Below are 13,330 nucleotides of genomic sequence, written 5' to 3'. Positions count from 1 at the left end.
GTCCCTCCTGAGTCCCAGCCAGGCGGCCACTCACTCGTCCCTATCCCTTCCCTGCAGTCCCTGGCGGCCACTGCCTCTTACCCCCGCCGTTCCGTCTGCCTCCGTCCCACAGTGTATTCACCCAGTCATACCTCCCTCAGCCTGATGCCTGCCTCTCTTGCATTTCCTCTACTTCACCCCATCCTCATTCATCTCCCTTACCCCTTTTCCTCCCCTTAGGCCCTGAGTAGCGCTCCCCTTCTTGCTGTCTTATCTCCCCAGCACACCTTTCCTTCTTCCATGTCCTTTCTCCCCATCACCCATTGCCTCCCCTGAGCCGTCAGGATCTGCCTTTGTTAGCATTGCGTCTCTTGGATGTGTCCACCGTCCACCCCCGTCTTTGGTGCCGGTCGGATTTTTATTTGCCGAGTAAAGAGCTGCTGGTGCCGGCCAGTCCACGCCATATAAGACTGGCTCTCTCATGTGTGTGTGTGTGTGTGTGTGTGTATTTGTGTGTGTGTGAGTTTGTGTGTTTGTGTATGATTGTATGTTAGTGTGTACTTATACATATGTATGTGTTCTTGTATATACAGCACTGCACATTGTGACCTTATCTGCCGCCTGACTGCTGCCTTGCACAGCAGGTTGCACCTCACGTGAGGAGTGTCTCGTTGAGTGTGGTGAACCAGGCCCGGGATACAGGGTGTAGTGGCTCGTGTCCCTCACCCCGGCTGCAAGGTCGCCTCCCTCACAGCCTCCCCGTGTTGCTCACCGGTCATCGCCTCAGTGTTACGCTACATCCTGGTCGTTCTGGGATGCAGCACCGCGTCCCTTGCTCGTCACATAGTGTAGTTGGGTCGTCCAGGTCGTAGCGGCGGCGTGGCAGACGGTGTGCTGGGGCGGGGCGGGCGGGGCAGTGGTGTGCCGCCATGACGGCCCCGCCCTCCAGCCTCGTGGTCGCTCCCCCTCACACATGTGTCAAAGCCACGACGGCTCGCGTGGCTCCCGTGTTGTGGCCTCATGTTTCCCACAGTGCCTGCAGGCGATGGACCGTCATGGAAAACTGGACGTTAACTGGACATATTAATATTAGTTGTGTAGTGTGCTGTAACCTGGTACAGAGAATTTCCATATTTATCTTACGTTCAAGAAGTCGTGTGAATCTGGCGGTAAATACGAGAACAGCTGAAGTGGTACTTCATTGCTGTTCTTGTTATATTTGTCACATCCCTGCCTGGCACGACCCTTGTTCACACGGGAGCCCCTTCCTCATACCCTGGCACGGCCCTTAATCATACAGCGGGCCCATCCTCATCTCGGTACACTTCATCCTGATGTTCCGTATATGATCGTGAGAGTGTCACGACAGTAGAGTGAAAGATAAACATTAAAGATGAAGAGAACACAGGCGGGAGCCCCGAGCCAGCTAGCGCGTTGGGAACATGGCAGTGCTTAAAGTGTATGTGTGTGTGTGTGTGTGTGTGTGTGTGTGGCTGTATAAACAACAGAGTAGGGCTGAGGATTAACAACACGCTGTTGGAGCATCGTAGACTTGTGTTAACAAGAGGCACTCCTTCCTGACCCAGCGTCTTTGGTCCACCTTTTCCCTGCAACGTACAACGACCCAGGTCACGACCTTCAGGTGTGGGTCGCCCCCAGAGACCGTGCTTCGTGGTCGTGGCGGTGGTGATCAGTTTTCTCACTACTTTGACAGGTTCAGGATTATTGTACTCAAAATGACTCCATTTTAGAGCCAAGGGTTGATTTATGGGAATATCTTATCAGAGCGTAGCACATCTTACACCTGCCGCTCTCAGAAAGGGTTAACCCACATTTGCTGTAGTTGTCGTGTCGGGGTTGGGAACACCAGCTGTGTTCCTGACGTGGTCACCAGCTGTGTTCCTGACGTGGTCGGGAGCACCAGCTGTGTTCCTGACGTGGTCGGGAACAACAGCTGTGTTCCTGACGTGGTCGGGAGCAACAGCTGTGTTCCTGACGTGGTCGGGAGCAACAGCTGTGTTCCTGACGTGGTCGGGAGCAACAGCTGTGTTCCTGACGTGGTCGGGAACACCAGCTGTGTTCCTGACGTGGTCGGGAGCAACAGCTGTGTTCGTGACGTGGTCGGGAACACCAGCTGTGTTCCTGACGTGGTCGGGAACACCAGCTGTGTTCCTGACGTGGTCGGGAACACCAGCGGTGTTCGTGACGTGGTCGGGAACACCAGCGGTGTTCGTGACGTGGTCGGGAACACCAGCGGTGTTCGTGACGTGGTCGGGAACACCAGCTGTGTTCCTGACGTGGTCGGGAACACCAGCGGTGTTCGTGACGTGGTCGGGAACACCAGCGGTGTTCCTGACGTGTACTACGCAAGCCACGCTCACATTGCACACCTGCTGAAGTTCTGAGGAACTCCAGTATTGAATTGAAAGGCTTCAGATGTGACTCTTCTTCCCCGCGTCTTACGTAAAACATGAGACTGGTGACTTATTCGTTAATTTCTTTTCCTTTTTCATTTATGTGCAAGTAGCTACACCACACACGTCCCTCAGGAGGGTATGAACAGAGGGTTGCACCCGTGCAAGTGTATGCCTACAGTTGCTTGCGTGGAAATTTGATCCGCTCATCCTACATGGAGGCTGAGGGAGACGAAGAGTTTTGAACAGTGAAAGTTTTTTCCCCCTCTCTTCCTCCCTGGATGATAGGTTTACTCATGTTGCCCACCCGTATCCCATTCTGAAAGATGCGTGGGATTTTACAGGTATAGGCTCTCATCTACTAGAAATGAGTGTGAACAGAAAGCTCATACTGTCTGTGTCATGCTTCTCATGTATACATCATCTGCATACATTCTTATACTTGTAGAAATAAGGGAGACACTTGGGTGGCAAACAATGTGTTGTCATGTAAGGATGAGGGACAAAGCAGAATATGAGGGACATAAATGGGTGGTAAGAAAGCGAAAGAAGAGATAAGTGAAAATCAGAAATTAGGGAAGGGAGGGGGGTATGGGATAAGGGACGTGAATCAGGGATGAAGGTGGAAAAAATGATGGGTAAGGTAAACACGCGTGGGACGACATTACATATTTTTGTCAGTCACAGAAAAATAACTTTAAATGGAGATGCTTCAACTGTTGTGTTATAAAATCACTGAAGTACAGCAGAGTTAATGGGATGGAAAAGGAATAAGTGGTTGATTTCTTTTTTCTGGAAATGTCAAATTTGTGTCTTAAGTTCTACGGCCCAAGGTGAAATTTTCTTCAAGTTATGAGCCAGGTTAAGTTCCAGGTTCATTCTTTTTGTAAATGGCATAAAGATCAAGCGGCATAAAGATCAAGCGGATGATAGATCTTATGCCATTAAGTTCTTTAAGATGCAAGGAAACAACTCGAAATATCTTAGCCAGAGGTGGAACTTTTTCCAAGTTATGAGACTTAACTTAGGCAGAGTACAGTTAGAGTTCTGGGTATTATGCTGTGAAACGATAATGTAAAGTTTTAAGGACACATTATATATATATATATATATATATATATATATATATATATATATATATATATATATATATATATATATATATATATTATAGCTTTGTCGCTGTCTCCCGCGTTTGCGAGGTAGCGCAAGGAAACAGACGAAAGAAATGGCCCAACCCACCCCCATACACATGTATATACATACGTCCACACACGCAAATATACATACCTACACAGCTTTCCATGGTTTACCCCAGACGCTTCACATGCCCTGATTCAATCCAATGACAGCACGTCAACCCCGGTATACCACATCGATCCAATTCACTCTATTCCTTGCCCTCCTTTCACCCTCCTGCATGTTCAGGCCCCGTTCACACAAAATCTTTTTCACTCCATCTTTCCACCTCCAATTTGGTCTCCCATTTCTCCTCGTTCCCTCCACATCCGACACATATATCCTCTTGATCAATCTTTCCTCACTCATTCTCTCCATGTGCCCAAACCATTTCAAAACACCCTCTTCTGCTCTCTCAACCACGCTCCTTTTATTTCCACACATCTCTCTTACCCTTACGTTACTTACTCGATCAAACCACCTCACACCACACATTGTCCTCAAACATCTCATTTCCAGCACATCCATCCTCCTGCGCACAACTCTATCCATAGCCCACGCCTCGCAACCATACAACATTGTTGGAACCACTATTCCTTCAAACATACCCATTTTTGCTTTCCGAGATAATGTTCTCGGCTTCCACACATTCTTCAAGGCCCCCAGAATTTTCGCCCCCTCCCCCACCCTATGATCCACTTCCGCTTCCATGGTTCCATCCGCTGCCAGATCCACTCCCAGATATCTAAAACACTTTACTTCCTCCAGTATATATATATATATATATATCAGTAAATTTTAGGGAGAATAAAAAGATGTTCTGGAAGGAGGTAAATAGGGTGCGTAAGACAAGGGAGCAAATGGGAACTTCAGTGAAGGGCGTAAATGGGGAGGTGATAACAAGTAGCGGTGATGTGAGAAGGAGATGGAATGAGTATTTTGAAGGTTTGTTGAATGTGTCTGATGACAGAGTGGCAGATATAGGGTGTTTTGGTCGAGGTGGTGTGCAAAGTGAGAGGGTTAGGGAAAATGATTTGGTAAACAGAGAAGAGGTAGTAAAAGCTTTGCGGAAGATGAAAGCCGGCAAGGCAGCAGGTTTGGATGGTATTGCAGTGGAATTTATTAAGAAAGGGGGTGACTGTATTGTTGACTGGTTGGTAAGGTTATTTAATGTATGTATGACTCATGGTGAGGTGCCTGAGGATTGGCGGAATGCGTGCATAGTGCCATTGTACAAAGGCAAAGGGGATAAGAGTGAGTGCTCAAATTACAGAGGTATAAGTTTGTTGAGTATTCCTGGTAAATTATATGGGAGGGTATTGATTGAGAGGGTGAAGGCATGTACAGAGCATCAGATTGGGGAAGAGCAGTGCGGTTTCAGAAGTGGTAGAGGATGTGTGGATCAGGTGTTTGCTTTGAAGAATGTATGTGAGAAATACTTAGAAAAGCAAATGGATTTGTATGTAGCATTTATGGATCTGGAGAAGGCATATGATAGAGTTGATAGAGATGCTCTGTGGAAGGTATTAAGAATATATGGTGTGGGAGGCAAGTTGTTAGAAGCAGTGAAAAGTTTTTATCGAGGATGTAAGGCATGTGTACGTGTAGGAAGAGAGGAAAGTGATTGGTTCTCAGTGAATGTAGGTTTGCGGCAGGGGTGTGTGATGTCTCCATGGTTGTTTAATTTGTTTATGGATGGGGTTGTAAGGGAGGTAAATGCAAGAGTCCTGGAAAGAGGGGCAAGTATGAAGTCTGTTGGGGATGAGAGAGCTTGGAAAGTGAGTCAGTTGTTGTTCGCTGATGATACAGCGCTGGTGGCTGATTCATGTGAGAAACTGCAGAAGCTGGTGACTGAGTTTGGTAAAGTGTGTGGAAGAAGAAAGTTGAGAGTAAATGTGAATAAGAGCAAGGTTATTAGGTACAGTAGGGGTGAGGGTCAAGTCAATTGGGAGGTGAGTTTGAATGGAGAAAAACTGGAGGAAGTGAAGTGTTTTAGATATCTGGGAGTGGATCTGTCAGCGGATGGAACCATGGAAGCGGAAGTGGATCATAGGGTGGGGGAGGGGGCGAAAATTTTGGGAGCCTTGAAAAATGTGTGGAAGTCGAGAACATTATCTCGGAAAGCAAAAATGGGTATGTTTGAGGGAATAGTGGTTCCAACAATGTTGTATGGTTGCGAGGCGTGGGCTATGGATAGAGATGTGCGCAGGAGGATGGATGTGCTGGAAATGAGATGTTTGAGGACAATGTGTGGTGTGAGGTGGTTTGATCGAGTAAGTAACGTAAGGGTAAGAGAGATGTGTGGAAATAAAAAGAGCGTGGTTGAGAGAGCAGAAGAGGGTGTTTTGAAATGGTTTGGGCACATGGAGAGAATGAGTGAGGAGAGATTGACCAAGAGGATATATGTGTCGGAGGTGGAGGGAACGAGGAGAAGAGGGAGACCAAATTGGAGGTGGAAAGATGGAGTGAAAAAGATTTTGTGTGATCGGGGCCTGAACATGCAGGAGGGTGAAAGGAGGGCAAGAAATAGAGTGAATTGGAGTCATGTGGTATACAGGGGTTGACGTGCTGTCAGTGGATTGAAGCAAGGCATGTGAAGCGTCTGGGGTAAACCATGGAAAGCTGTGTAGGTATGTATATTTGCGTGTGTGGACGTGTGTATGTACATGTGTATGGGGGGGGGGGTTGGGCCATTTCTTTCGTCTGTTTCCTTGCGCTACCTCGCAAACGCGGGAGACAGCGACAAAGTAAAAAAAAAAAAAAAAATATATATATATATATATATATATATATATATATATATATATATATATATATATATAGTTTGAAAGGCTAAGACGAAGTAGAAGGTAGAAATGTAACTCCCGACACAATACGGATAACAGGCAACGCGATCCGTAAGTGTCTTGTCGTGTTATGCAAACGACACAATAATGTGTATTATACCAGGCACAACATATATCATCATATCGTATTGTACAGGAACCTTGGAGGAGTAATGTCTGATGACCCCCTACCCTCAGCGAACACAACACAGTAAGCTGTCTTATTTCAAAGCAGATGGCAAGTTAGGATATTACGGATCCTAACGACAGGGGGTAAAATCCATGATGACGTTCTTATGGCATTTTTTCCAGTTCCCACTAGAATACTGTTACTTGCTGACATTACCATTTCCGGCAGATGATATTGCTGAGCTGCAACTCTCCCATAGCTGTACTGACTCCACGAGAAATATAAACTGTTGGCAACGACATGAAGCACTGATGTTTTGTAATCTGGAGTGGAGATGGGACATCATGGTTCTTAGTCTGCACTGTTAACTAGTTCCCAGTTAGCACGTCGGTCATGTAAGACAAAGGTTGTACCACTCAGACCGAGAGATACTGTCAAAATAAGAAAAGAAATGTAAACATCCGGGGCTCAGAACTGTTGGCTACCTCTCCTGGAACCGTTAGAAATACGGGAGTGTTTACTGTCGAAATTTATGAAGCCGCTATAATTACCAACTGTGCCAGATCAACTAGCAGCGTTCCTCAACAGCCTAAGCCGTAGAACAGCACAATCCTTTCTTCATCAATTAAACGGTATTGGAAAGCCTACAGAACTAACGTACGGTACACACGTAGGGCAAAGTAACGTAACGGTACACATGTAGGGCAAAGTAACGTAACGTAAAGAAAATATTTTGCAAATCTCTTAATAGATATTCGTTTTCCTTATATACTTCCGATTCCGACTCCCTGTCCCCTTGTTGATGGTCCAGTGGATTTGTGCACCGCATCCTGGCCGGGGAGGGATTGAGGTGTGTGTGGCAACGTTGACCGCGCTCAGCTGACGACTGGTGCGTCTTGTCCTCAGCCGGAGTGGTGAAGGTTAACGGAGGCATAACGTGGAACTCACCTCAGGTGACTGACTGTTGGTGAGTCATGGCTGGTGACCAAATGTTGTCACGATCTCTAGGCGACCAGGTCTGCGGCTCAGCTGTGGTGAGGGTAGACAACTGGGCTCCCGTAAGCCACATGACTGATGTATTTCTCAGTCGTAGTCACCAGCATCTCAGACGTATGTACGTATAGTATCATGAATTAACATCACGTTTTCTGACCCTGGCCGCTCGTGACGCTTGGGGTGCGTTCGTTTGCTCGTGTCATATCGCTCGTGTAATTGCACCGAAGATAGGTAGTAACAGACTTCATCTTGTGATGAAACTTCAGCATGAATAATGTTGGATTTCTGGATGGCGTTTAGTGCGCGTGCCCGCTTGTGTGTGTGTGTGTGTGTGTGTGTGTTGGGGCTGGGGGAGGGTTTGCACTGTGTGATGTAATCCTGAAGTGTGTAAGACACCGAGCTTTCAATTACGTTTACTATTAATAGTATTAACTATTTGAGGATCACCATTAACTTAACTATTTCCCAACACGGTAGTCCAGTGATGATGAAAGTGCGTCATAGTGGTGGTAGTAATTTCATTACGAGGGAAGCAATTAGTGAAATTATGGGCGGGATGGAGTTAAACAATGGAAGCTGCTAATGCATCGTATCATCAATATGATAATGAAAAGTAAAGGCAATACAGTCTTACTAACTATACAATGAAAAATAGTAAATTTTTGGGAATTGGCAACATACTGCTTTGCGCGCGCAATATTGATCGGCAAGTTGAGGACATTGGTGTTGTGAGTGTTGTCTGCTTCTTTGTAGTAGAATCGCTATATGTAGTAATGAGAATGACAGTCCACGAAGACAATTTAAAATATACCGAAAATTCCATGATGTGTGTACTGGCAAATCATTGGCTAGTGACAGGCATGGAGTTGTTATGTACGCAATGTGGTGTTGTTAAAGATTCCATGTAAGTCATTTTAGCTGTGTATAGCTTTGTTTCAAAACCACTGATGACCATACGCTTTTAGACCAATGTAATGAACATGTACTTAGTTTGAGTGATAAGAAAGTTCAATAACACATTTGTTCTTTGAAAAGAAAAAAAATACGATAAAAAGTCTGGAGGTGTTTGGAAGTTAGCTCGTGTACGGTCGACGCTCCGCCCATTTCCCTCAGTTGTCTTGTGACCCTCGTGTGGGAAAGTGTTTGTCCTTTACGGCTCTCTGGTGTTACCCGTAAATATCTGCACTTTATTGTCATTTTGTCCAAGATCAACCTGACAGTCACTGCTCAGTGGAGACTGTCGGTTAGGTTTATTGTTTTTCAAAATGATAGTAAAGCAGAAGCTGCGTGGCTCTTGTTTCTTAAAGTTACACATTAGACATGAGTGATAGAGGCAACCACGTTGAACCCAGAAAGTAGTGCAGCGACTAGTGTTTTGGTTCTTTAGGAAGTGTGGAACTGAAGTCATCGGTCGTTCTTTCTGAGTAATTTGTTCGTAATTTGTGTAAGTTTTTCAGTTAGTTATTTATTTGGAAAACTGTGTTCTTGCCTCTGACAACAGTGTAGAGATGGGCAGGTTAGTAGCTCATCTTTAACGGGTTATGGTGCGTGTAGATAAGACACCGCTTAGTGCGTGTATAGATAAGACGCCGCTTAATATTTGTGGTCTGCTTTGTGAATGCTTACATATACTGTGGTAGCAGAGCATGCAGTCATACCAGTTGGTCTTCTGAAACTTCTAATTTTTCTTTATCACTAATAGCGAGTATGTAGCTAGTCAGTGACATAATCTCCTAGTGTGTTATTTAATCTCAACGTAAAACAAGTCACATCTCTGCTTTTAACAAAGAAGACTTTTTTTTTTTGAACTGCGTACTTGATCGTTGGCGTTAAGTGAGCCTTCTACTAACTACGGACTAACAGCTAACAACTAACCAGCACGATGAGAGGCGACGCAGGGGTGTCCATGGTGATGTTCATGGCAGCAGTCATACTGATGTGGCAAGGTAAGTTCCTCTGTGCTGAATGTGTACAATGTTGATTATAACCACATGACCTGAACATTGTAGGGTACTGTATATACCTGCAATGGGGTTGGATGTCTTGCACTTTGCTAAGTTTTCGGTAATCACATTCAATATACTCGTTTTACTTGTGCATTCGTGTGAATGTGTAATTACATGTTTTACACACGAAGGTCCCGATCGTGCGTGTATGTGTGTTTCTAGCTAAGTACTCTAATGTGCAAACAAGTTTAAGAACAGGAAAAAGAGTCGGGGCGATTTCAACTTTAATAGTGGTGACGAAAAGCATGTCTAGTTTTGTTATAGTTTAGTAGGTACACTCTCACTAACTGGTAGGTTTCTTGAGTAGGTAGCGTTTTTGTGGACATATTTGTATGTGGGTTTTTAAGGTAGTACTAAGAAATCTAACCTAACCAAGCCTAGAGTAACCCTTAAGTACCAAGAAATCTAAGCGGAGCAAACCTAGCTTAACCCTAACATTAAGTGATTGTTGCTGGTGGAATGACAGTCTGTTTACTTTCATTACATTGATATGGTTTTCGTCAGTGTTGATATTAAAATCTCCTTGCCACAAGTTAAAGAATTGCCACAACTGAAAAAAAGGAATACAAAGATCTCTTGGCCATATGACCCCGAGCTGAGCTGAGGACGATGCTGCCTGCATTAAGCCTTGTTATGGGGGTCGGGGTTGTGCGTGAGAACTCTGCATTGTGAATGAAACTCAGACCAGCGTGTGTTGGTGTCCCAGACCTGGGCAAGGGGACATTGTTGGCTGGTCTCTCTGGTAGTGTGTTACGAAACTCAACAGGGGTCTGATTGTTATTGGACACGGCGACGACGCTATTGTTCTTAAATTAGGTTTATTATTTACTTAGTAATTGGTTTTTTTTTCATTGTGTTACGGGGTCTGAGAGAAGCCACTCCTTCAAAGATTTTGTTTCAGCCCAAAACCTTTTTTTTAATGGAAATGCTTTTACCAGTGTCGTACCAGCAGTACCTCATGTAAAACAATCTTTGGTCGGTTCACCATCAAACATGTGCAACACTTAGATTATACGGCGAAGGCGAGGTTGTTGTTCCATGTAGTTAGTCTACATCGTAATCCTTCGTGATGGTCAGTGTGATCTGGGCTTGTATCAGGACGTGTCTACATGATCTGTGTTGAAGACTTCGAAGATGGTTTCTCATAATTTGTGGTTTGATGTAAATGGTTAGATTATTTGCGGTGATTTGATTATAGTACGTGATAGAGTGCATGATGTGATTTTACGAATTTCAAATTAATAGTAAAGCTAAAGCAAGGTAGTTCTTGTTTCGTAACGTTACATATTAGACTGAGGGAAAATGGCAGCCACGTTGAACTCAGAAATAGAGCAGCGACTAGTGTTTTGACCGTCTCGAGTTCGATGACCTCAGTGGACTGAAAACATTTGAATACCAAGCATAGTTTACTTCAATATTATTGAATATTATAAAGAATATTATGGAGTTGTGGGGTCAGTGTTATATTCACGAATGAGTAGATAAGGCTGTATGTTTCTTAGCATTGTTGTTTTATCCTTTTTACAGATTGAGGTTATTTTAACTGGCCGTATTGCTTGAACTATTTGATTTGTTGATCAGGACGCACAAGTGTAGATGACATCTCTACGGTTGCTATTATATTTTCATGTCATTGTGGGAGACAAGCCAGCAGTGTAGATTGCAGAAATCAGCCTTGGTGAAAAGTGATTGGACAGGCGGTAGGAACGGAAAGGGAGAAAATTCTGTACAAACAAATCAAGGAAGGGCAGCAGGCTGGAAAATTGGTTTGAAGGACGTGGGGGGAATGGATTGTGAGGCTTCTCTTTGCCACAGCCGTCTGAACTATATATATATATATATATATATATATATATATATATATATATATATATATATATATATCGATAAAAGGTACAGTGGAACAGTAGGGGCTAAGAAAGAATGTTAGTGGTAAAACATAGAAAAAAAAGTTGGCTTGCAATTTTTCTTTAGGGTTTATGAATTTATTGTTAAAACGATATTCTTAATTGCTTTTGACTTGGACGCGAATTTACAGCAACTCTTAACATTAATTGCTGAAACCTTAGGCGTAAGAGGCGCCTAAGGGCCTTAAGGGCCCTAGAGAGTGATTGAGAGCATCAAGAATAGATCAATATAGATGAGAGGCCAAACCGAGAGGGATTGGGTAAGCGAGCAAGATGGAGGACGGGTGAGACTTGGAAGGCTATTCTGTAAGTGCGGACTAAGTCATGAACGTGTAGCAATAAATTGATTAAAATGCATGTTTATGAAAGAAGTGTGGACGATAGTTACATTGAGACAAGTATGGAGAAATTTAACTATTGTATACTTGGTGGTGGTCGGAGGAAGTGAAAGGATTAATGTCAGCTTTTTTATTCACTAAAGATTGAGTTAGCATTCTGAGGTGCAGTGTTAGGTGAATGGTTTTTCATAGGTTTGGCTAAGCAATTATTGGATGTCCTGCTTGATGGACGGTGATAATAGGGGAGACAGAGGAGTGGGGAAATAATTATGAGAAATTTATGTGATATTACGTAAGTGGGATTATGTATTAAACAAAGCATTGGTCAGAGTCACGATGCTTTTCTTCTGTGTTGAAAGCGAATGTGAACGTTATGAGAAGGATGATAAAAAAAGAAAAACATTTACTTGAACGTACTTATAACGAGATCTTGCCAAAAGCCGTGGCTGGTGCGTAGCGCTCACCACAGTTGCGTGTTATTTGTGATGGAGAAATTGTGCACTGAATGTCAACAGTCCAGGTGTGGGAGAGGCAGAAAGAAAAGTCCGACCTAGGCTAAAGAAGTGAAGCTTGACAACCACTAGATGAATGCGCAGGCGCCATTAACCCTCCCGACACCCAGGCGGGTATACTAGCACCGATAGAACCTTCAAAGCCGTTGGCTACCTTCCTCCTACTACGGACGAAGATTGAGGTAGAACCTTCATAGCCGGTGGCTACCTTCAGCCTACTACGGACGAAGATGAGGTAGAACCTTCAAAGCCGTTGGCTACCTTCCTCCTACTACGGACGAAGATGAGGTAGAACCTTCATAGCTGGTGGCTACCTTCCGCCTACTACGGACGAAGACGAGAAGGGAAAGTGTGACACTTTGTGGCCATGCTTGACGCAGGAAGGGCGTTGTTGTTTATGGTGGAGGGCGAGGCTGTGTTCATTACTGTCATTGTTTATAGTGTAAACGAAAGTTAAAGCGTTGTCCTGACAGTCTATGGATGTATTAAATGCGTCAGATACAAAAGTGTTACATACCCAAGTAACGCAAGCACGGGGATTCCATACAGACTATATTACCCAGTTTCCAGAACATGATGGAGTCGTGCATAGTGAGAGAGTATTGCGGATTCCTTAATACCCGGTGTTCAGTATTTTTGGGTTGGTAACTAGCTTAGCGATGACTGCTTTCAGTAAGACCTCGACAATTGATAGGTTTAACAAACTAACGCCAACAGCCCACTTAAGAACCAACCGAGGTATGTAATTGTTGTCGTGGTAGTTTATAACTGACATGTCCCAGGTCGCTGGTGAACATTAACATGTAGCCTAAAGTTGAAACCGTCAGGGTAGCATGTAATGGCCAAGCATTGTTTTCGTGCAGTTGAATAACGACGCCATTGTTATTGAAGAGGCATGGGTTTAAATGGTGAAATATGCCCAATGATTTTAAGGTAAGGCTTCGTCCATTTTTTTTTTTTTTTTTTTTTTCTTAAAGCAGTCGCCCAGCAAGTGAATGTGTATGTGGTGTTGCTCTTGTTATGGTATTTAAAGGCGAATCATAA

At 44.3% G+C, this 13,330-nt stretch overlaps 1 protein-coding gene across 2 annotated transcripts in view; it reads left to right on the top strand.

The window, feature by feature from the left end:
* Positions 1 to 8,635: 8,635 nt before the first annotated feature.
* Positions 8,636 to 13,330, top strand: part of LOC139762188 (cell adhesion molecule 1-like) — a 440,794-nt gene continuing 436,099 nt past the window's right edge. Inside the window, exons 1-2 of one of the 2 annotated variants that reach the window (XM_071686834.1) lie at positions 8,636 to 8,695; positions 9,226 to 9,469. In XM_071686834.1, the coding sequence (XP_071542935.1) occupies positions 9,406 to 9,469 (64 nt within the window). In that variant the 5' untranslated portion in view covers positions 8,636 to 8,695; positions 9,226 to 9,405. The remainder of the gene's footprint in view (positions 8,696 to 9,225; positions 9,470 to 13,330) is intronic. The other variant, XM_071686835.1, reaches the window with a different exon arrangement.

The sequence above is a fragment of the Panulirus ornatus genome, chromosome 3, assembly GCF_036320965.1.
Source record: "Panulirus ornatus isolate Po-2019 chromosome 3, ASM3632096v1, whole genome shotgun sequence".
Taxonomy (NCBI): Eukaryota; Metazoa; Arthropoda; class Malacostraca; order Decapoda; family Palinuridae; genus Panulirus; species Panulirus ornatus.
Note: the sequence above shows the minus strand (reverse complement) of the source record. Positions and strands in the feature narration are given on the sequence as shown.